Here is a 22,648-nt window from a genome sequence, read left to right as displayed (position 1 = left end):
AGGCTCGCCACCTCCACTTACACATTTTAATACTTTTTCCTATGTGGAAATGAATTTTGTCTGTAAGTCTATCCACTTTAGGCAGAGTTGGCATTTATAATTGTCTTTTTTACTTTCCATCTTTTATCACCTTATATCGCAATAAAATACACCAAAACGAGCCAAAAACAGCCAGAGGGTTAGTCAACAAAGTGTCAGATCCAGCAGCCCCATACTTGTTTCTCTCGCTCCTCCTAGAACTGTACAACGCACACAATGGTGTGTCTTTTGACTTTGTACGGACGCCTTCGCTTATCAGATCGCAGCTTCGACGCCAAAGCCGAGAACGGAGAGAATACATTTACAAGAAATCTCAAGAATCCCAAGAGAGGGCCATCTGGGAAAGAAAGCAGAAAATCAAAGATTTGTTGGCACAGGGCAAGACTCTCCCGACAGAATTGAGAAATGAAGTGAGAGAGCTCGGCGGAAAGGATTTGGTGCTTGATGAGGCTCAGCAAGGTGAGTCGCTGTCTTTTTAAAGGGTTGAGGGTGGTATGAAGAGTTGCTTGTCCAATTTCCCACGATATGGATTATGGGAAAGAGCTAACATGGCTCTACTGTAGATCCCAGTTCGTTGATTGACAATGAATATGCCAAAGTTGGAACCTATGATCCTAAAATAGTCATTACAACCTCTCGTTCCCCTTCCTCGCGTCTGCTTCAGTTTTCCAAGGTAGATTCCAAAAGCATACTTGGAATTCAAGACTGACCTTGGCCTGGTAGGAGCTTCGTCTCGTATTTCCCAATTCTTATCGTCTGAATCGCGGAAATACAGTCGTTAAGGACCTTGTCTCGGCATGCAATGCCCAAGGTGTCACTGACCTTGTTGTCGTTCATGAACACCGCGGCGTTCCCGATGCCCTCATCGTTTCTCACCTTCCACATGGACCCACTCTCTCCATGACTCTTCACAACGTTACCCTTCGACACGACGTAAGTACTAACACTAGTACAGTCTCAGAGCAGTACCCACATTTAATCTTTGATGGATTTTCGACCAAGTTAGGAGAGAGAGTGACTGGGATCTTAAAAGCATTGTTTCCTGTACCGAAGCAAGACTCGAAAAGGGTGATGACTTTTAAGAATGACAATGATTTTGTCTCTTTTCGGTAAGTCTCTGTGTGACTGCCATTGTTACTTAGCTTATCGGCGCTTTGCATAGGCACCATGTTTTTGCCAAAACATCCCATAAGGATGTAGAGCTGGCCGAGGTTGGCCCTCGATTCGAGGCCAAACCATACGAGATTCGTCAAGGTACAGTCGACCAAATCGAAGCTGATGTCGAATGGTTATTGAGACCTTATCTCCGAACAGCAAAAAAGAGAAATCAGTTTTAGACCAGCCTCCGTGAGGGAAACATTTGAGGAGGTTTGGAGACTATTCCTTGTTGTATAATTAATGTCCCACAAGCTGGTGCTCTGAACAATGCAACGCATGCTTCATCATTTGAATGGTACTGTTATTACATACGTCATTAACGATTAGTACACTACACTTTGACAAGACATTTGCGAAAACTTATTTCTAACAAATAGATCAAGAAGCAAGAAGCAAGAAGCAAGAAGCAAGAAGCAAGAAGCAAGAAGCAAGAAGCAAGAAGCAAGAAGCATTTGAAAGTAGGCTGTAAATTCCCCAAAAACATTTCAACTCAAAGTCTCGCCTTCGCAGCTATCGCCTGTTCACTACCCCTCTTCTTCCATTCTTCTACAGCGACCTGTTTGATCTCATTTTTCATGATTTTACCATTCACATTTTTTGCTGAATTCACCAGTACCAATCATCGTCTTTACATGACCCAGTACGTCGTAAGGGAGGAAAAGACTTACGCAACTCTTCGTCCCAGATGAGTAACAACTGTGGAATAGCATACCGCGGCAACCTTGGCGCGACATATTCTATAATACTCTTTTCCGTCGTTTCCATTCCACCACTTCCGCCTTTACGAAGATTGACGACGGCACCAACAACCTCACCGAAAAGAGGATGAGGAAGCGCGACGGCGGCGACTTCGTTAATATGTGGATGAGAAGTGAGAGCGTTTTCTACATCCACCGAAGCGATCTGTGATAGTTGTCGTTGTCAGCTGTACGAAATTGGAGGTATGCGAAAGGCCGGCGAGGGCAAGGTGAGACTCACATTTTCGCCGCCTCGAATGATGAGATCCTTTTCTACAATAAAATTTAAATGTGTCTGCAAGACATACTTGAAATGACCGGCTTACGTCTGTCCTTGACATACAAACATCCGTCCTCATCCACATAACCAACATCGCCAGTATCAAACCAACCGTTTTCATCAAACACCTCTCTTGTCGCCTCTGTCAAAAGAACGCTGTATTAGCCCCTCACTTGCCAGAATTGGGCAAGACCAAACTAACCTTCATTGCCATAATAGCATGTCATGATGTTGGCACCTTTGATCAAGATAATTCCAATTTGACCAATTGAAAGCTCTTGACGAGTCTCCGGATGGACAATACGAATTTGGCAAATGGAGACCGGTGGCCCCGTGCTTTCGGGCTGAATCATGGAGCAAACGAAAAGGGTAAGTTTTGATAACGCGAGATGTTGAGCAAAAACACATACCTTTTCCAAGTAATCCTGACCAGCTAATGCGCAAGCCACAGCATTTGTCTCAGTTAAGCCATACCCATGAATGCTAGAATCAATTTGTTAGCTAAACTACCATTGTAAGAAAGTAAGACTGTAAGCAATGACATGAGGGCTTTGGGTAGTTTTCGCTGAATTTTGGCCGCCATCTGTTTACTGGGAGGTGCTCCTCCATAAAACACGCTGTCTAGAGTAGTTTTAGAGGGGAAGTCGGGAGATTGAATGATCTGGTTAGCGACGGCAGGTACTCTGTTTTTCAATCAGCTCCTCTTCCACCCAAACGACATAAACCAAACTGACCCTCCAATTGTATTTACATTCTCGAGTTGAATCAAGCGAATTGCTTCCTTTACATTCCACTTTCTACAAGTGACCAATTTTGATCCATTTGTGATGGCTCTGAGCAGCCAGGATAGGCATCCTGTCACATGAAACAGCGGTATCGACAAGAGAACAGTTCGTTGAGGATCTGTCGCCTTGGGAGCAGACGGAAGAGGTTGCCCAGCGCGGAGATATGCTCGCGCGGTAGCCATAGATCCAGAAATAGCGTTTGACAGAGCTGCTCGTTGAGAACTAAGAACAGCTTTGGAAAGACCGCTGGTGCTTTGTCATGGTGAATCAATTTGCTGCGACAAGTCCAACAGTGGCTTACCCCGAGGAATAAAATATCATGCCATCGCTTTCTGGTCCCAAACTCTCAAGGCCTTTGTCAGACAGGACTCCATGCACGCCCTGGTCATTGGGAGTATCGTATAGTTCGACTATTGAGAGGAGGCAATTCGATTCCGACCAGCAGTACATCTATGTACGTCCGGTCAGAGACTGTTCTTTCGTTATTCGTAGACGATCAGAATCCCACGGGTGGTAAATCTTTATCTTGACCACGAGCATACAGACCAAGAATTTCCGCCCTCTCTTCATCTAGCAAGACCATAGATGCTTTCACCATTTTAATCGCGCGAATTATTTGCTCTCTTGGCCTAGATATGTAATAGAGTAAATCCAAGATCCAATCACGCCAAACCCATTTCTTACACTCACAGCCAGATATTAAGACAGACAGGAACAGCTCCGATGAGATGTATGGCCGACCAAGACACGATCCACCTTTTCACCCTCAGTTCACTTGCCGTTGTTGACCTTTTACACCTACCCTGAACAATTGATGCCTCCTATGCCTACCCTGTCTCCCACTTTGATACCCTTTTGTCGCATCCATGCTGATAGTTTCAAAGACCTCTCAAGCGTTTCCTTGAATGTCAGTCGCTCCCTACGCTCTAATCGATCCTTTTCGTTTTGTACAGACTTGACTAATCCTTGCAAAGGTGCTGGAGAAGAAACAAAAACCCTATCCGAGTACTTTTGGTAGCAAGACAAGATAAAATCTCGAAAAGTCGGGGGTAGCTACATGGACATTACCTTCGTCGCCAAGTCTAGACTGAGCCGAGAGTATCCACCAGACGTATCCACAGGAATGGGTATACCAACATTCTTCCAGACCATTGTACGCTGCCCTCGAATAATCACCTCTTCAGTCTCCATGGGAGACCCAGGCTGGGTCAACAGTTGATCGCCTGAGGTAGCAACGATTTGTCAGACGCTTTGCTCTACCTGACGAGCTTTCCTCACACGCAAATATCCTGTGACGGCTTACATTCAGCAAAGCTCAATTGCCTACCCATATCCCGGCCTGCAAAATGTTTTGTAAGAAACAAAGATAAAAAGTAAATTCAAAAAGTTTTATCTGAACGACTAATAAATAAATCAACCTATCGAAACGACTCTGGATAAAGTTTTAGACATTTTATTTTCTGATGACGTCGAGACTTTTCTTCAACAGATTCATGGAAGATCCTCTCAAGATTAAATATTATTTATTTTGGCATAGTTGGATAAATGATTCTCAAAAGATAAATCTAGAGCTTGTCTTGTTCTACTTTATCCAAGCCAAGCTCACTCAGGCTCACGCAGTCCCAGCCTTTACCTCCATCGTGACCGAAACCGAACACTTTGTCCATTCATCCACTCCGACTCCTAGAGACTCGAGATATTCCAGTTACAAATATAAAGTCAACAGCCGAGCCGTGGCTTCCCTGCTTCCAGTGAATGAGACACCACCAAGCTGTTTTAAACACATGATTAGTACTTGTTTTTGAAAAGATACGCTAGCCATCACTCACCCCAGCATCAACACTGTCTCTATCCATTCCATCTCGAATATGACCATTCACCTTCTCGCTCTATCTGAGGGACTGCAGCTCATGCACATTCCAAGGCAATGACAAGTAGCTTGAAAAGGTCGATGGCCTCCACCATCCATCCTCACGTTCATTTACGTAATCAATCGTCCCATGATGGTATCGTGCAAATCTAGCACTGGTGTTGCATCGAATAAAGTATATAAAAGCATTCTACAGTTGATCTCTACACCCATTTCCTTATCCTTGTGCTTCTCGCTGACGGACTTCCGTCTTCACCACTTCCAGTGTAAAGTGCTGACGCACTTGCATTGAGGCAACCATGGCGCCTTGGGTTATTTCCCTCCCAAGATGTAACCCACATTATCCACACCTGAGAATAACAACATTGCCCCAGCTGCCATAGGCAGGCCACACGGCGCTATTGGCTTCCCATGGCCTCAGCTGCCTGACGAAAAAGCTGACCCCAGACACTACCGAAAAGTGACCCAAGGAGAATAAGACGCTTGGCTTACATGCTTATAAATCTTCATCACGGGAATAAAAGTCGGAACGAGATGGTGCCTGGGCAAACGTGAACACCGATAAAGTGGCCAGCCACGGCACATCACGCTTTGCTATGCTATCCTGCCAGATCACCGTGAAAACCTCTCAAGCCTCCACATACACCCAGGACGTCTTTGCGGATCATACGGCCGTCCTTTTCTACGCCACGCTGCAGCTTCTTGACGCGTTGAACGATCCGACCCACAGCCAAGAGGCCTAGCATCGTGCAAAGGACAATGGCCGAGGCGACGACAAGAAAAATATCGGAGCGAGTGCCCTCGTCCGAGTCGCATCGGCGGTGTTTTAAACGTGGCGACAGCCGAAACGCTAAAGGAAAGACGGAGCAACCAGATGCCGCAAACAAGCTTACCAGTGATCATCATCAACACGGTGTATACCGTGCCTTTCCAAACAATGGCGCCAGAAAACATTTCCGTCATCGGAATCGAAAAGCCGATAGACGCCTAGGCGGAGAAGATGAGTCGTCGGTGCAGAGACCACTGGAGCCTAAGACGGTGAAAGTGGTGCCGAGGCTGGTGGAGCAAAGCGCTGCACCGGCAGCAAAACATTGGATGGACGTCGCATGGATGAGATCACGGAGGATGAAGGACAGTCCCATGGGTAAGCCGATCTCGGCAGTGGCCACACCGATTGAAAGATATATATTTGCCTTGAGCGAGCTTAGTGACGTTGACAAGCCACCTTTAGCCATCTGTTAGCACGAGCGTATGCAACACATACTGGATACGGACCGTCGTAGACCAGGAGGAGAAGGCCAAGGTAGCCAAGTTGGACAACGGCATGCTCAGCCTCTACACCAAGCCATTTCCACCTGGCGTCTCCCAAGCGACACCCAAAAAGACTTGCCCTAGTAGGCCACAGTACACTGCTCTGTCCAGAATGGTGTTGACGACGTTGAGAAGCAAAAGAAAGCTAGACGATGAGAATCGTCACCATCCCAGGCTCGTGGTACGGCGACGAGGCCGCTGCTCCGGTGACCTGTTGCATGGCGGAGTGTGACACCCTTCATCCTGGTCACGTGATACACAGTGTTGGTAAGGAGTTGACCTCGTTTATATAGACAGCATATGATGATGGGAAAGAAAAAGTTATAAAGTAGGGTTATTCATTTTTGGACGCGAGTTGAAAACTGTTCAGTTTGCAAAAATGAATAACCCAAGTGTTACGTAATCACATTAGGAATTTACTTTCATGAATTGGAATGTGGTGTATGAAATTGAAAGACTCTATTACCATTTGCTATCCATATAAACGGGTCAAGTCCTTAACAAATCTGCAACAAATACTTAACAAAGTATCTCGTATCGAGCGAGCGAAGAACATTGACATTTGCAGACCATCTTCGTCCTCATCTGGAGGTCTCTTTTCAGCATCATGTCCGAGTCAGATCTAACCAGATCCAAGATCATCCAAGACCATCCAATTGCAAACGGTCTCGACGCTTTCCACGCCTTTTTTCGGCCGCTAGTCATGATGAACAGCTTCGATCTGCGTAACAGAAGGGGTGAGTCGCGAATACATTTCCGTAGAAAACCCTTATTAACCACCCTACAGATTTACAGGACATTACGTCGAGTCTTCTGCCAGCTCTTCGAATTCTCCCTGTGTCCCACATTCTACCGTCAAAAACGTCGGCCCAATATACGGTTCGAGATGATATCTCGCGCCTCATCTCCTCTGCCTTGTCCAAGGATTTTGATTTTAACTGCATCATACCACTTCTCGAAACAGCACTTTCCGATAACCCAGAGGATGCGCTGATATGGGATCTCGTTGCCGCTGCCGCTGCCACCCTCAACGCCACACCACCTCCACGATCGATGACCCCTTCCTCCCAACAAACCCCATGGCTGTGCGGCACAAGTGACTTTGCGTACTCAACTGAATACCGACAAGACATTGATCGGGTCCTTAGGGGGGAGCTAGGGCAATTACATGTTGGACTTTCTAGTTTCCATGCTACCTTCTTCGGAAGCGTTGCGGGTCTAGAAATAGCAGCGGCGGCTGTTTTCCAGAGCTGTACAAGCGGCAGCGATCCACTCTTCCGGGAGAGGTGGAAGGGTTGGCTCAAAGACGCAAACGAAAATGTGATCATAGACTGGTTTAAAGATGTAACGGCAAAGCTGGCAGATTTTGCGAAAGGCTATAGTCCTCCCCAGACTCGTCGCCGAATACTTGGGGAACCTAGCAAGCCAATAAAGGGTTCTACTAGCGAGTGCAAGCTGGACATTGGCTTCGTTAGCGATCGGGAGGCAGGGAGAGACGCTCGGTACCACTGGTCAGAAATACTCGTACCTGGCGAGCTAAAGAGTAATCCTTTAGCAGATACCAATAGCAAAGCGTGGCTGGACCTCGGCAGATACGCGAGGGAAGTACTCTCAGCACAAGACACACGTCGTTTTGTGCTAGGGTTTACTCTATGTGGCTCCTTGATGAGAGTATGGGAATTTGACCGGCTTGGGGGCATTGCCTCTGAACAATTCGATATCAACAAGCAGGGGGAGCAATTCGTATCGACCATCTTAGGATTCCTTTGGATGAGTGAGAAGGACCTAGGGTTCGATCCGACAATCCTCACTTGCGGCGACCAGCGCTATATCGAAATTGAACGAAACGGTCAGAAAGAGCGTATTATCATTAAGGAAACCATAAGACGGGCGCGGTGCGTTGTCGGTCGGGCAACTACCTGTTGGCTGGCCTATGCCGAGTCTGACCCGAAGAAGCCACTTGTCATTAAAGACTCGTGGCAATACCCAGAACGCGATCACGAAGGGGAACTGCTTCGGGAAGCGACAGAGAATGAAGTTATCCATGTTGCCCGACACTATTACCACACCACCGTCTGCGTTGGTGATAAGAACGATGACGTTCTAGCCAACGTTCGACAAGGTATAGACCTTTCAGAAGCGGTGCATTCCCGATTGGATCGCCCAAAGAAGGCGACTGGCATTTCAAGTGCGACTGGCACGCCGAGCCGAAGCAGCAGCAGCAGCAGCAGCACTGGTGTCAAGGCTGGTGTCAAGCGCCCGTTTAGCGAAACCAGCCTGCCGCTACCACCCAGTAAGCGCTCCATCCCAACATCTCAAACAAAAGTCAGCACAGAGATGCTGTCAAATCGAGTACATCGGCGAGTTATTCTTTGTGATTATGGAAAACCAATATACAAAGCAAGCTCTCGAATAGCCCTTCTTGCCGCGATGGAACGCTGCATTGCAGGACATGAATCCCTGTTACAAGCCGGTTTTCTGCACAGAGACATCTCCATCAATAATCTCATGATAGACGAAGACAATGACAATGCCTTCTTGATCGATCTTGACCTTGCAATCAGGGTACCGCGGATAGGTACGTCTGGAGCAAAAGGGATGACTGGCACGAGAGCGTTCATGGCTATTTGGGTACTTCTAGGTCACGAACATTCGTTCATGCACGACCTGGAATCTTTTTTCTGGGTTCTCTTCTGGATTTGTATCCATTATGATGGTCCAGGTAAACCCATCAGCTCTAAGTACGATAGATGGAATTATGAGGAGGATTCCGAGTTAGCTGTGCTGAAAGCTGGCACGATAAGTAGTGAGAGCATGTTCTTGGACATCACGCGTGCCCGGTTTACACCTTTCTACAAACCTTTAATCCCGTTGATGAACAAAATCCGCAAAGAGATCTTTCCCAACGGCGAGGCGTGGATGACGGAGAACATAGAGTTATACTCCTTGATTAAAGAAATCCTTGCCAATGGTCAAAAAGACCCGGAAATACTTGGTGTTTCAATTTCATGAACTGAACACTGTCCATCATCACAAAAGCAGTTTTCGGCTGTGTTCAACTTGGTCCGAGTTGAACAATGTATCTTGCATTATCAACTTGAGCTGCCTTGTTCCATTCACCATATCTCGTCTAATACCGAAGACAAGCCTTTGGACTCTACGCTCTTCGACCTGCTGCCGTTGACCTCATCTACGCATATGTCGAGCTTGCAGGTTGACTCCTTCGGCGACTCACGGGGTCTCACCCAACATGATCCTGCCAGCCATCTCCCTGCACTGAAACCCGATGTATATATCTAATGTCAAGAGGTTTGTGTAACTGAGATGTTGTCGATATAGATGATAGAAGAGTAGAGCTCTAGATTGCTTGTTGCTGATGCATGACATAGACATGAACATTCAGATACATGAAATGGTATGAGGTAAAAGTGACTACCACTGGGTATTACGTAATCATCTTGCAAGCGGCTTATTATCACGAAGTGAGATTTGTTCCACTCGTGTTCAGAATTGAAACACCTAAATAAGTAAATGAGATCGGGACAGTTTGTAATAATGAAACTGTAAGTGCTGAGCCCTTATCACGCTTATGGAGGCGCTGCGGCGACCTCCGCTGTCTTGTGTAGCTTGTTGCAGGTCTGGCTCTGTCCATTATATTATTCAACTCGGAACACAAGCGTTCCCTGAGCAGTAGCAGAGGATATATAAAGAGGAATATTGTAATCTATCTTTTCTTTAGATACTTCATTTCGATGCACCACCAGTGCTAGTTTTGCTGTATTTCGACCTTAAGCGTTTCTACCGGAACCTTAAGAACAAACTCTTAATTACAGTGAGGCACTCAAGCCTACAGATGTTTCTGTAGGCTTGAGTGCCTCACTGTAATTAAGACTTTCATTATTTAAGGTTCTCGTAGAAAGGCTTAAGGTGGAATACCGCAAAACTAGCACTGGTCGTACATATGAAATGAAGTATGAAAGAGAAACTATTCTATCTACAATTATGTATTCTACGTTGACGGACTTATCCGAGTTTTCTCATGTGGCAGCGTGAAGTGCTATGCACTTCCAACATCCTCCCTGTATGGTTACGTAATGATCAATGGTTGTCATTTCTACATTTTACCATTTCGTGCATCTGAATGTTTATGTCTTAGTTATGTATTACTAACTAGCAAACTGGAGCTCTGTTCTTCTGTAAACTATGCCAACAACATCTCAGCTACACGATTTTCTCAATATCTTGGACAAAAAACTAGCTAAGCGCTCCAGAATCACCCATCATCTTCCAACCATCGGTTCAATCACTTCCTCCTGTCTTTAGGGCATGATATCTCGTTTCAGTCGCCGAAGATAGGATAAAGGATGACCCACTCTGAGCAAATCATTCATACGTCGTCTACCAATAGTCCAGCGGAACAGCTAGGGTTTGAGATGGTGTTTGTGACTTGCTCGCCCATGGCATCCTTCTCCGCACCTACATGGCGATCAATGGGTGCATGATCGATGATGTATTGTCCCTATTCATTTTCAGTCCCATCTTTCCAGCCTCTGGCCTTGACCCAATCCGAATGAAGGCGTGTCAACTAAGAATGAACTATCGCAGTGTAGGGACTTGAACGGGAGGGCTTTTCCATTTACTTTGCTTCGTATACCTGAAGGCGTTCGAAGAGTAGGACATCCTCGCTCCTTTAGATAGGCTGATGCCGTCTTGTATCCATCCTGCGGCCTGGAGTTACCTTTACCTTTCAGAGAGTCATAATTACGTTAAATCGGCAGCCAATCGAGTAGAAGTGACAGGGATGAAGGAATTTGACCAGTGCCGTCGTTATGCCAGTCAGTATTGGTCGCTGAGTACTGTGGTAGGTTCTCGCGCTCTGTTGGAATAGCTGAGGGGTTAAATTTTGTGATCCGGCGCCATTTACGTGTTTGAGAGGAAGTTGACGGTGCAGGGAGATGGCTCTGGGAAGGGCCATGCGGGGTAAGACCGTGGGAGCCGTCCGATGAGCCAGCCTGCAAGCTTGACATATCAATAGATGATGTTGACGGCTGAGGGTTGAAAAGTATTGGGTTTGATAGTATATGTTATATAGAACAAGATAAGTATTGAGTTTGAAGATTTATCTAATATTAAACAAAACATGGTGTAAATTGAATGTTGGCTTTTCGAGTTGAACACGCAAAAACCCTATACAATTTGGACCGAATTGAACACAGCCAGAATCTGCTTCTGTGGTTACGACGCCTGTTCAGTTCGTGATAATGAATAACCCAAATGAATACCCTACCTAGTTTCTAATGGGCGAGTGCAAGTGCGTCAGCACTTTACATTAGGAGTGGTGAAGACGAAAGTCCGTCAACGAGGATTACGTAAGGATAAGGAAATATACATGTATTGATCAATTGTAGCATTATTATTTATTTTGGCATGATTAGATAAATGATTCCCAGAAGATATATCTAGAGCTTGGCTTGTTCTAATTTATCATGACAAAGCTCTGCCAAACTCACTCAAATTCATCCAGCCCCTGCTTTTGCCTCCATGACCGAAATTGGATGCTTCTGTCCATTAATCCACTTCGACTCTTAGAGACTCGAGATGTTCCAGTTGCGAATCTGGAGTTGACAGTCGAGCCGTGTTTTCCCTGCTTCCAGGGAATGAGATACCACCAAGCTGTTTTAAATACATGATTAGTACTTGTCTTTGAGAAGGCATGCAAGTCATCACTCACCCCAGAATCAACCCTTCCCAGTTTATTTGGAGTAAATAGAGATCCGTCAGTCTCTTCAATCGCTGTATTTGAGGGATTGTAGTCATCGATAATTCTATAGTGATCAATAGCATCTTCAACAGAAGGTAGACCGTCTGTTCCACATAAGCTATGTTTGATTTGCTGTATATAAACATTCTTCATCATTTTATCCTTGAAGGCGCCAAATTCTTCTCTCCGCGTGCCATTCCTTATATCCACAATTACATCTATTATCCCTTTGTAAATTGCAGTGAATTGATCTCTGGTTTCTCGGGGAAGATTATGGTATGCCTCTGTTGGGGATGAAGCTACATTGCCTCCGCGAGTCAACAATGCGACAAGATAAGGATTTGTTAGCAAAGACATGAATGATTCCACATCTTCGTTTGTGCATGTTCCGGAAAACTGCTCGGCGTCTACTGAAGGCGGATAAGTAGAAGCTGTACTACGATATTGAGGCATTTTGATCAAGTTGAAGATACGAGTAGGTGGCGAGAGAAAGAACAAGTTTGAGAATTGGTGACTTTCTCGACAATAGACTACTTTAAACAATTTTCTTTTCCTTGGGCAACTTGGAGAGGAATTTATTTTTCGAGCAAGTGTTTGAGGATGATGGGAGAATAGTTTTGCCTTATCAGTTCTCACAACTCACGCCGTCCCTCATTTGTATCCTTCTCGCTCGTTTAGCACTGACGATGCTGAAGAGGGTGAGATGCAAGCTGCTGCGATACGCTGGCACATCCTTTATGCAATTTTCGAATTCAACATGGTCGATACCATCTTGTCTTCTATTAGTATTTGATCCTTTTTCATCCTTTCTGTCACCGTTTGGATCGATTATGCAACCTTTCATCCACTATCTCCTTTTGTGGCACGATGATGCGTGTTGGCATGGTTGATCAGACTTCAGCTGGGATACCTTGCCGTCGATGGAATATGAAAGGTACAGCTTGCAGGTCATTTGTTTGCCGTCTAAAATATATCATGTTTCACCGGAGTTTGACAAGGCAAGTTCTGACAGATAGGCAGCTTCCGGATGTCTTCCTTTTTGAGTGGTTGGCAGATGATATCATATCATCAGCTGAAGATCGCAACCAAAAGGTTTCTGGTAATGCAAACGGTGCATTTAGAATCCTAGGATTATTGCAAACTGTCCTTTGCATTTGGGTCAGGTAACGGTTGCGCATTCAAGGCTTTTTCCCTTTGCTCTGCATTGATCCGGGTTTCGGCGGTGTCGAACCCCAGGCTGCGTTTCTCTCTTTCCCTGTCTTCTGCCAGTTTTCTTTCATAGCCCTCTCTCCACCGTCTGATCTCGCCTTCAGAGGCAATCTTTCCCTCCAATGCAAGGGCGTTGCGTGCTTTGCGACGAGTTTCGTTCTCTTCCATACGATGGGCATGTTCAAAACGAAGGAGATGGTCATCTGGGTAGGCAAGTCAACATTGGACATATAATTCAAAGATGTCTGAGACGAACCGGCGCCAAGGACTAGGCCTATGATAGTTGCTTTATCATCCATCAGGAATAGACCTAAAACTCAAACCAAATGGCTGCATACCTGAGCTTGTCAGGAATGCTTTCAGTCCCAACGTTTGCCGCCTCGGATTTTCTATAAGCATATACCTTTGTAAGCGGATTTGAGAAAATACACACTGAAAGCCGGGAAATGTGTAGTGGCCCACGACACAAGCTACAGCGCCAAAAATGGTCCATTTGATTGCACCCTATACATGTCAAGGCTTGAGTTCGTAAATCGACGACCACTGTACCTGGAGTCCTCCGGTAAACTGTACGTCATACTAAGTATTGAATTAGCCAATGCATCGTGCACAAATAGTGAGCATTGTTGCGATGCCAACATGCGTAAGATGGATAGAGTGCTTACAGCTCGCTGAGCATGCTCTTGCCGTCTCCGCTTCTCTGCGATAGACGCTCTCTGATTGATAGCTGCTTCCGACAATGTATTTTCCATAATTCCCTATGCTACTCTTCCAATGCCTGTAACAAGTCAGAAATCAAAGGAAAAGATTTCTTCCAATAACAAACAAATGTTGAAAGCTGTTTTTTTACAGACAGAAGCTAGAAAATCAATTCAATGACGAAGAGTGTGGAGGTGGAGGTTGTCAACTGAATTACAATTACAATTGAAAGCTTTCAAGATTCTTGAATTTGCTTTTGTTATCGCATCAATAGTTGGGATTTATTATTTGCAGATAATTGCATACTTGTGAGATGGTAGTCGAAAAGGTTCAGAAACGTAAGTCACTTTCACAATCCGTTATATTATTATCTCATGCGAATTCTATTGGGGTCATATAGCGCTCTCTGAAAATGCATCCACCGCTGCCATGAATGCTCGAGTTACTGTCAAGGATCATGAAGACGAAGAGGGAGATGTAAAGGGAGACGAAGTGGGAGAAGACGGAAAAGATGAGGGAGAAGATGAGGGAGAAGATGAGGGAGAAGACGAGGGAGAAGACGAGGGAGAAGACGAAGAAGAAGACGAGGTCTATGAAAGCGATTTTAGTGACGATGAAGAAGAGGATGAAGATGACAGTAGTGGAATAAACCACAAAAAAGTCCTTGAAGATTTTTACAACGTGAGTTCCCTCGAAGCCATTGTGTTGTGGGCTTGCAGACATGGCGAGTGTTGATTAATGGATTGGAAAGACGGAGCAGGTAGACGACGATGACGATTACGATTCTGATGTTGTGGAGGAGGAAGCAGCTATCGGGGAGAAACGAAAAGCAGAGACTGAGGATGCAGAAGGTACTCCCAAGAAAGCCAAAATTTAACTGCCTCTATTGGAAGGATTTGTATAGTTCGACAGTCAAATGTAGAAAATGAAGCAAGTTAGTTTAAAACGCTATTTTAAATGTATCGTGTTACCTTATGAGATCTGTCAATGTATAGCCAAGCTGTAATCCAGATATGTTGCTTTACATTACCCTTTGCAAGACGAACATCTCAGATCCAACCCTTTCCCTGGTTACTTGGTCGCCATTGCATCCTCGCCCTTGAGGAGACGGCATCAGCGAGAAGGATCGGGAATCAGTATAACGGTGGTAATGGCAATGGGACGTAAAGATGAATGACAGTAAAGCGGAAATGATCAACACCAACAGAGCTTTGCGAGCAAGAGCCACAGTTAAAAGTGTCGTTGCATTTGGGAGGCTTCAGATAGACTGTTTCGTCCAGATCGCCGTCCGAAAAGGCTGCCTTGGTATCATCTTGGTTACATTCAAAGTCAAAGTGGTTGATTAAGAAGAGAACAACTCTGATGGAGTCCTTGTCGGCAACAACAGCAAACAACTTGTTGCAGCCCTGGCGGCATGACATACAAGATAGCCTATAAGCAAACTGTCAATACTGATCGTAGTTTCGCGGCCGTTTTGTTAAGGCTTAGAGACTTGAATTATTGGCCGGGTCGCAACACACTGGTTATTCCCAAATTATTTTGGTTATGATCTTGATGGCTTTGGAGCACAGAGCAGAGAGATGGCGATAGTTATTTACAGGCTTCGGTTGCAAGATCGTGGCGAGACTCGTGTTCAAGTTGACAGAAGTGTCAGTTTTGAATGTTGTTGGTAACAGTTGATCTGTTCAATATGGTAAGGCCTAGTGGTAGAACATATGATAGATGGATGCTCTTAGAGGATCACACACTCTATCAGCACTTCTTACATATCTATCAATTGAACAATAGTTAAACAAAATCGAACTGGATAATAAGAAAATAGAAAATGGCAAAACGCAGACCTGGCCGATTTTACGACTCTGTACTGAACACAAGGTCTTCTTTGAGTTTATGTAATGAAAGCGTATAGGTAGGCTACCAGGTTGATGATGGATGGTCGAGTTACGTAATGAATATATCTAGCGTAAGACGTGATATGGTCAACAGTCACAAGTTAGGAGATTGTTGGTGAGCATCAAGGCTGATAACCTGTCGAATTATGGATTGCATGTATGAATGTAGCAGGGACATTAGAGATACATATACCGGCAGGGCTGAGACGTTACGTAAAAAGCTCCTGGAGCGCCCAACATCTTCTGATCTGCCAAACTCAGGTCTCGTAGATAGGTCACCTTGCTGACGCTACCAACTGACCTTCCTCTAACGAGAAGAATCAGAATCCGAGTCTGTCGAAGAAATGTCTGAACTGGTATCGGATGAACTGGAGTCTGAATCAGATGATGATTCAAGTGCCTTTTGTGCTGCCTGTTGAGCAGCAAGCAGCCTCGGAGCATTCGCGAGGTATTCTCGCATCTCTTCTGTAACCTTGCCCATTCCAATAGAAGTGAAATAATTAATGGCGAAACGAGTGTTTTTGGGGTTGTCCATGGGAAACAAGCCTGCGAATGCAGGCTTGAGATCTGGAATACGGAATCGTTCAGTGACACGGTTGATGCCCATCTCCTCCACCATCTCCTGAAACATAATTTTGGCAAAAATACGGCTAGATGAAGTCGTTTCTTCTTCGTTCATGTGTATTACATGTAGAACTGCCCACGAAATACCGTCAGAAGCCAAAAGATGACCAAAGAAGCGACCGATATTTCGTAATTTATTCGTTTCGTATCGATGAATGGTGTCATAGTACTTTTGAAAGGCTTCCTGGAAAGCGTCAGTCCATACCCGATGGAGCTTGCAGAAACGTTCGCCGATAAGGCCATAAAAGTTAGAGTATGTTCGCTCTTGCGAACAACATTCTACAACCATGTTACAAAGTTCGATCTGGAAAGATGTCAGCATTGACTCGACGCAAATGAAAAGAGAAAGACACACCTCTCGGCCCTCGGGAATATTAATTCTTTGTAGTTTGTGAACGGCTTCTTCAAAGTTGAGCTGAGCAGAGATAAGTGCCATATTGCACACCAAAGATTACTAGTTTAACTTACGGAGTTCATAATAGTGAGGTAGATCGTTCTCCTCAAATTTATCAGATTTGTTTCTGTCATATCTTGAATACCGGCTTTCTCCGGTGCAACATCGTCTTTCAGCTCATCCTCAGAGTCCGACACTTCGCTGTCACCTTCCGTTCCAGAGTCATCATCTGAATCGCCAAGAATTTCGCGTTTGATGTCAGCATAGCGTTGTTCGTTTTGAAGGAAGTTGGGGTCAACCTTAAACAGATCTGCAATTATATCAGGGCCACTGTGGGAGAATTAAACCTTAATTGAAACATACTAAGGCTTTCTTGAACCTGTAACTCATCATCCAGAGTTACTCGATGAGTGATTTGCTCTTCTTCTTCCACCAAATCCAACCCCTCAGGAATGGCTGGGTTGTCCTTATATTTGTCCTTTCTAACTTGGAACAAAACCTCAATCATGTATTGACATCGCTTGCTAATTTGGCCTTCATGTAATACAGCTCTAAATCGCTCAAAGACAGTATTGTTGGCTTTTGGGGAATTCTCGGAAAGAAAAAGGCCAACTTCGCGCATGAAGCCTACAGCAACTTCGATAGAATCATCTGTGGGACGATCGAGGCAGAGTAGAAGGATTTGAAGGGCGACAAGTTCGTGAGCGACATATTGATTCACTAAATGAGCAATAAATGTGGAAGTCGCATGACAGACAATCTTGTCGTTACGTTTATAGGCTCGTCGAAATTGAGATATGAGTCGGATGAGAACAAGTTCACCAACTTGCGGAAGCTTGGTGTTTACAATAGCGACAAGAGCAGCAAACACTGGGGTAAACGGTAACGATGAAGCTTGAGCGCGCATGATGGATCTAGCAAAGAGACCTTTACCGCGAATGAGATTTTCTCCAAAAAGTTCAGGTACAACATGCTTGATATTGGACACGTTTACCTGTGGAACAGTTAGCAATGGAGTCTTACCGAGCGCTTAAAAAGCATCTAACCTTGTTGATTAAACCGTTTATACTTTTTTTGAGAGCATCCCAGCTCATTCTCTGGTATTCTGAACTCGCCTTGTCTTTAGCCGCCTCAGCTTGCATAGCCCTCAATCTTGCTGGTGGGATATAAGCACCACCGCTTCTAGACCCCAGAAGCTTTTGAAATTCAGCCTTTGCAGCCTCATCTACAGTCTTTCCATTGGCAGTTACCACAGTCCCATCGTTGCCATTAACTTTGGACAGCTCCTGATTGATTGATCTTTCGAGAAGCGCTTGCTCCCGCACACGGCGACGAGCTGGATCCACATCGCGAATTTGAGGCGCGTCTACTATTGACTTTCTGGGTCTATCTATAGGGGATTGAGAGCGACGTCGACGGGTAGGAGGAGAAGCAGAACGATCACGTGCAATTGAGGATGACGACCTAGGTATTGTTTGTAAAATCTTTCCCAAGCAACTAAAATACACACCTTTTCCGCTTTTGCGCGTGAGCATCATCTAGAGAGGCGTTCTTTCCATTCGGCGAGATAGAGCGGGTGTATGACCTGCTAGGAGAACGAGGTGATGGCGAGCGAGAGTACGAGGAAGAGCGATTACGCGGCATTTTGAGTCGTTACTATTACAATCTATCTGCCCATCCAAGCCCAAAATTGGCAGATTAGTAAGGAGTTGATGAGAAAACCAAATAACAAAAAGTTTTGAATATATGAAGGATGAAGAAATCACAATGTGAGAGCGTTCAGCCATTGATGGAGGATTGAATAAATTACAATGCTAATTTGTTCCCGTTCGAGGCATGTCCTTTTTGTGAGCGGCGTGTCCGGACGCGCCTATGACTGCATTGACAAAGTACAAAAGTTCACATCATTTGAAACTCAATTTAAAGACTTCTTTTCTTTCTCAACTGCATTTCGTCAATATTTGTATATCCTGGCAGTGAAATAAAAATGACAGAAGGTAAAAAAGCAGCTCATGAGCACGCCGTATTGCTCAAAGCTATCGCTCATGGCGCAGGCCAATATCCAAAACCACAGGGTGTAAACTACACTTATGGGACCGCTGGGTTCAGAACACTGTAAGTATTTTGTCAAGTAAGGAGCAATGTCTCATTGCGTATTCAAGCGGCTCTAAGCTGCCTTCAGTCATGTTCCGAGTAGCCCTTCTCGCCATTCTTCGTTCCAAACGACTCGAAGGTGCGACTATTGGTGTCATGGTGACTGCCTCTCATAATCCTGAGCCGGTGATTTAATTAAGTACTCAAGCGCAATATGGAGCGAGCTGATTTCCATAGGATAACGGCGTCAAACTCGTTGATCCTTCTGGGGAAATGCTTGATCCTACTTGGGAAACTCATGCTACGGCGCTTGCCAATTGCCCCACGACTGAATCACTCATCTCCACGTTTACCACCCTTGTTGCTCACTTGCGTGTCGATTTGCGCCAACCTGCATCGATATTCTATGCCCGTGATACTCGTCCAAGTGGCCCTGAGCTGATTGAGGCTCTTGAGGCTGGATTGAAGGCCTTTGGCGAAGGAGTCAATTATCAAAATGTTGGCGTAACTACAACACCCATCCTCCACTATGTTGTCAAAGCCACTAATGTCCAGGATGGATCATATGGGGAGCCTACAATTGATGGTTACTTGGAGAAAATGTCTAGTGCGTTCAAAACGCTTATTGTACGTTTTGTTTTCTCAAGGCTGCTTTCGGAATTATAAAGAAACTGTTTCTTGGATGCTAACATATGTCAGGGTAACCGAAAACTCTCTCCTCTTTATGTTGACTGTGCCAATGGTGTTGGCACTCACTCTCTTATCGCCCTTCAAAAGTACCTCGGCGATAGTCTCCCAATTTATCCTCTCAACATCGACACAAGTACAAAGGGTGCGCTAAACCACAATTGTGGTGCAGACTTTGTCAAGACACGCCAAACTTTACCTCCCTCCATTCAAAAGGCTGGATATCTGAACAAAGTTGGTTCTAGAGCTTGTTCATTAGACGGAGATGCCGATAGAATCGTTTATTATTATATTGATGAAAAGAAGGGAACATTCAGGTTGTTGGATGGAGACAAGATTGCAGTGATGGTTGCCATCTTCTTGGGAGATTTGATTAAAAAAGCAAAACTCGAACAAGAGAATGAGTTGACTGTTGGTGTCGTGCAAACGGCCTATGCCAATGGCAGCTCGACAAAGTACCTTACTAGTGTACGTTTTCAAATATAAATTGATTGTGAATCTATCACTAAACGAGTGATAGCGCAATATCCCTGTTTCATGTGTCCCCACAGGCGTCAAGCATTTGCATCATGCTGCCCAACGCTTCGATATTGGGGTGTACTTTGAGGCAAATGGACATGGGACTGTTCTTTTTTCTCCTAGTACTATCTCAACGCTTAAATCTACCAAGCCTACCTCTCCAGATACCGCCAACGCTCTCAAATACCTCTTGGCTCTTAATGACCTCATCAATCAAGCAGTCGGCGACGCCATCTCTGACATGTTGCTTGTTGAGACCGTTCTTGCTCACCGAGGATGGGGTGCACCTGAGTGGGATGCTGGTTACGAGGATTTGCCTAACAGACTCGTCAAAGTTGAAGTTCCTGACCGGACCATCTTCGTCGCTATAGATGCTGAGCGAAGACTTGAGTCTCCTCGGGGTCTGCAGGAAAAGATTGAGGCAGTGATGGGCAAGTTTGAGCAAGGGAGGAGTTTTGTGAGGCCGAGTGGAACAGAAGATTGTGTAAGAGTCTATGCCGAGACAGCCCTGTCTCCTGAGGCAGACAGTAAGTCATTTCGTCCCTTCCACACCCAAAACAAGTACTAATCCGTGGGTTATAGCGCTTGCTTCTGCAGTTGCCGAGCTCGTTAGGCAAGCTGCTGGCATGGTTTAAATATTTGATTGGAAAAATGATGTAGCGATAGACATAGTTCGTCACGAGAAGAAAAATGAATGAAGCATAAAAGCATAGAGAAGAAGAGAAGGAACTTGCAGAGCATGGTATACTTTTGATACTATATTAGGTAGAAAGGCCATGAACAATCATTGAGCTTACGCCTTCTTTGATGGCTGCTACACTTCCAGTTTGGGCCGGTTGGCCTCCACCTCCACCTTCGTCTCAACACATCATTGTATATTTGTATTATGACTTTAAATAGTTTACACAATTCTTCTTTATAACGAACCAAGTCTATTAGTATCACTCAGATGTCCAGGTGAGTTAAAGTGATAACATATAACGAAAGGCCAATGACTGATGCAAGTGCGTGTTATCAAAGAATCCGAAAAGCAACACATGCAGGAAGCTGGTACACTTCTTCCAGTAAGGCCACTCCTCCATTCTCTATTCTCATTGACGATAGTCAAAAACCTACTCGCTTGTAGGCTCAGATCTCAAAAAACAACTTGCTCAGAATCTTGACGCCGTTAAACCGATTTCTAATTTAGATTTTCATCCTCCAGTGGTTGATGGGAAAGCTATTATCGCCCCGCATGCAGGATACAGTTACTCTGGACCAGCTGCTGCCTGGGCATATGCCAGTGTGCCTACAGATAGGATGTATGTAGCATGACCACGAAATTGATATCAGCTTATTGATGTTTATTTGTGGATGACCACAGCAAGAGGGTGTTTCTTCTTGGACCAAGCCATCACGCATATATCCCAGGCGTGGCATTGTCAAAATTTGAAGCTTATGACACTCCATTAGGGGAAATCCCTCTTGATTTAGCGAGTGAGTTTCTGACAGAGACGACACAAATCAGAGTTGACGGATAGGCTCCTATAGCAATTGACGAGCTACGCAAGACCAACATATTTTCGGATATGAAATCTAAAGTTGACGAAGAAGAGCACTCTTTGGAAATGCATCTGCCGTATATACGGTTTATATTTAAAGAGTAAATCATATCTGTGCCTTTACTCTGGTTCTTCGCTTATGCTGATGGTATACGCAAAAGGGCTGGCCTCAAGCTTATTCCTATTCTCGTCGGGCACCTTGATGCTACTACTAGCCAAAAGTTGAGCGAAGTGTTGTCCAAATACTGGGACGATAAGGAGACCTTTTTCATAATATCCAGTGACTTTTGCCATTGGTATGTATAACTAAATTTCCTCATTATTCCGCCCACTTCGCGACATGCTGAGGAGACAATACAGGGGTTCAAGATTCTCATGTACACCTTACTATTCCAACCCGCCTCCTCTTTCTAATTCCGTCCCACCCGTCACGGAATCTTCGGCTACTACCGTCTCTGCAGGTACACCAGAACTGATTAGAAGATTTTCTCCTGCCGCTGCCAATCCAGAATTCCCTATCTGGAGATCCATTCAGTACATGGATCATGAGGGTATCGAAATTTTGAGAAAACCTGGGGAGAGAGGAGCTGTTCAGACATGGGAGTTGTACCTAGAAAGAACAAAGGTTTGTTATGAGACGTCATCTACTTTTATTGATAAGAAACAGAATACAATCTGTGGTCGAAACCCCATCACTGTCTTGCTCAATCTAGTGCAGTATTTCTATAAAGACAGGTCTGTCAATCCCGAATTTACATTTGTCAGATACGAACAGAGCTCAAAGTGTATGACTGGTAAGGATAGCAGCGTCAGTTATGTCAGCGGAATTTTGAGGGTTCCAATGTGATTCTTGTTTTGTGTTGGTTATACGTTGTTGAATTTATTGTTTTCCAATATGCCTTGGATTTCGCAGTGACTTGTGATCAACAAAAGATGCAATAGATGGAAAGCAATGTGGGAATGATTTGCATATTGTAAAAGCTCTCATGAGCCAGTTTATCTTTCTGCTTCTACTTGTTTGTAGCCTTTGACCTAAGTCACATATTAG

The 22,648-nt window shown here is 44.9% G+C and overlaps 11 protein-coding genes across 11 annotated transcripts; 5 read left to right on the top strand and 6 right to left on the bottom strand.

The window, feature by feature from the left end:
- Positions 1–255: 255 nt before the first annotated feature.
- Positions 256–1,376, top strand: L203_102165 (uncharacterized protein; the record flags this gene model as incomplete). The annotated part of the gene is made up of 5 exons (XM_066211593.1): positions 256–258; positions 306–498; positions 603–712; positions 763–1,148; positions 1,202–1,376. The coding sequence occupies 5 exons, from the start codon at positions 256–258 to the stop codon at positions 1,374–1,376; spliced, it is 867 nt and encodes a 288-aa protein (XP_066067690.1).
- Positions 1,377–1,687: 311 nt separating this feature from the next.
- On the bottom strand, positions 1,688–4,330 carry L203_102164 (uncharacterized protein; the record flags this gene model as incomplete). Its single annotated transcript, XM_066211592.1, has 14 exons — positions 1,688–1,797; positions 1,866–2,100; positions 2,176–2,207; positions 2,261–2,356; positions 2,417–2,558; positions 2,625–2,697; positions 2,757–2,897; positions 2,949–3,251; positions 3,301–3,449; positions 3,508–3,628; positions 3,690–3,755; positions 3,802–4,052; positions 4,137–4,222; positions 4,303–4,330. 14 exons carry the CDS (start codon positions 4,328–4,330, stop codon positions 1,688–1,690), a joined length of 1,833 nt encoding a protein of 610 aa, XP_066067689.1.
- Positions 4,331–5,828: 1,498 nt separating this feature from the next.
- Positions 5,829–6,400, bottom strand: L203_102163 (uncharacterized protein; the record flags this gene model as incomplete). The annotated part of the gene is made up of 3 exons (XM_066211591.1): positions 5,829–6,094; positions 6,145–6,283; positions 6,347–6,400. 3 exons carry the CDS (start codon positions 6,398–6,400, stop codon positions 5,829–5,831), a joined length of 459 nt encoding a protein of 152 aa, XP_066067688.1.
- Positions 6,401–6,787: 387 nt separating this feature from the next.
- L203_102162 (uncharacterized protein) lies at positions 6,788–9,192 on the top strand (the record flags this gene model as incomplete). Its single annotated transcript, XM_066211590.1, has 2 exons — positions 6,788–6,917; positions 6,968–9,192. 2 exons carry the CDS (start codon positions 6,788–6,790, stop codon positions 9,190–9,192), a joined length of 2,355 nt encoding a protein of 784 aa, XP_066067687.1.
- A 1,517-nt stretch (positions 9,193–10,709) lies between these two features.
- Positions 10,710–11,155, bottom strand: L203_102161 (uncharacterized protein; the record flags this gene model as incomplete). Its single annotated transcript, XM_066211589.1, has 2 exons — positions 10,710–10,901; positions 10,946–11,155. The coding sequence occupies 2 exons, from the start codon at positions 11,153–11,155 to the stop codon at positions 10,710–10,712; spliced, it is 402 nt and encodes a 133-aa protein (XP_066067686.1).
- Positions 11,156–11,748: 593 nt separating this feature from the next.
- L203_102160 (uncharacterized protein) lies at positions 11,749–12,394 on the bottom strand (the record flags this gene model as incomplete). Its single annotated transcript, XM_066211588.1, has 2 exons — positions 11,749–11,853; positions 11,912–12,394. The coding sequence occupies 2 exons, from the start codon at positions 12,392–12,394 to the stop codon at positions 11,749–11,751; spliced, it is 588 nt and encodes a 195-aa protein (XP_066067685.1).
- A 678-nt stretch (positions 12,395–13,072) lies between these two features.
- On the bottom strand, positions 13,073–13,902 carry L203_102159 (uncharacterized protein; the record flags this gene model as incomplete). Its single annotated transcript, XM_066211587.1, has 6 exons — positions 13,073–13,353; positions 13,407–13,436; positions 13,489–13,529; positions 13,584–13,654; positions 13,700–13,729; positions 13,816–13,902. 6 exons carry the CDS (start codon positions 13,900–13,902, stop codon positions 13,073–13,075), a joined length of 540 nt encoding a protein of 179 aa, XP_066067684.1.
- Positions 13,903–14,162: 260 nt separating this feature from the next.
- On the top strand, positions 14,163–14,726 carry L203_102158 (uncharacterized protein; the record flags this gene model as incomplete). Its single annotated transcript, XM_066211586.1, has 3 exons — positions 14,163–14,187; positions 14,250–14,530; positions 14,601–14,726. The coding sequence occupies 3 exons, from the start codon at positions 14,163–14,165 to the stop codon at positions 14,724–14,726; spliced, it is 432 nt and encodes a 143-aa protein (XP_066067683.1).
- A 1,322-nt stretch (positions 14,727–16,048) lies between these two features.
- Positions 16,049–18,403, bottom strand: L203_102157 (pre-mRNA-splicing factor CWC22; the record flags this gene model as incomplete). Its single annotated transcript, XM_066211585.1, has 6 exons — positions 16,049–16,669; positions 16,721–16,780; positions 16,834–17,069; positions 17,123–17,753; positions 17,806–18,223; positions 18,270–18,403. 6 exons carry the CDS (start codon positions 18,401–18,403, stop codon positions 16,049–16,051), a joined length of 2,100 nt encoding a protein of 699 aa, XP_066067682.1.
- Positions 18,404–18,746: 343 nt separating this feature from the next.
- L203_102156 (uncharacterized protein) lies at positions 18,747–20,694 on the top strand (the record flags this gene model as incomplete). Its single annotated transcript, XM_066211584.1, has 6 exons — positions 18,747–18,874; positions 18,922–19,039; positions 19,091–19,480; positions 19,553–20,008; positions 20,061–20,586; positions 20,642–20,694. 6 exons carry the CDS (start codon positions 18,747–18,749, stop codon positions 20,692–20,694), a joined length of 1,671 nt encoding a protein of 556 aa, XP_066067681.1.
- Positions 20,695–21,008: 314 nt separating this feature from the next.
- Positions 21,009–22,447, top strand: L203_102155 (AmmeMemoRadiSam system protein B; the record flags this gene model as incomplete). Its single annotated transcript, XM_066211583.1, has 8 exons — positions 21,009–21,016; positions 21,065–21,123; positions 21,186–21,360; positions 21,423–21,535; positions 21,590–21,701; positions 21,762–21,896; positions 21,961–22,225; positions 22,268–22,447. 8 exons carry the CDS (start codon positions 21,009–21,011, stop codon positions 22,445–22,447), a joined length of 1,047 nt encoding a protein of 348 aa, XP_066067680.1.
- Positions 22,448–22,648: the final 201 nt, after the last annotated feature.

Source organism: Cryptococcus depauperatus, chromosome 2 (assembly GCF_001720195.1).
Source record: "Cryptococcus depauperatus CBS 7841 chromosome 2, complete sequence".
Taxonomy (NCBI): Eukaryota; Fungi; Basidiomycota; class Tremellomycetes; order Tremellales; family Cryptococcaceae; genus Cryptococcus; species Cryptococcus depauperatus.
Note: the sequence above shows the minus strand (reverse complement) of the source record. Positions and strands in the feature narration are given on the sequence as shown.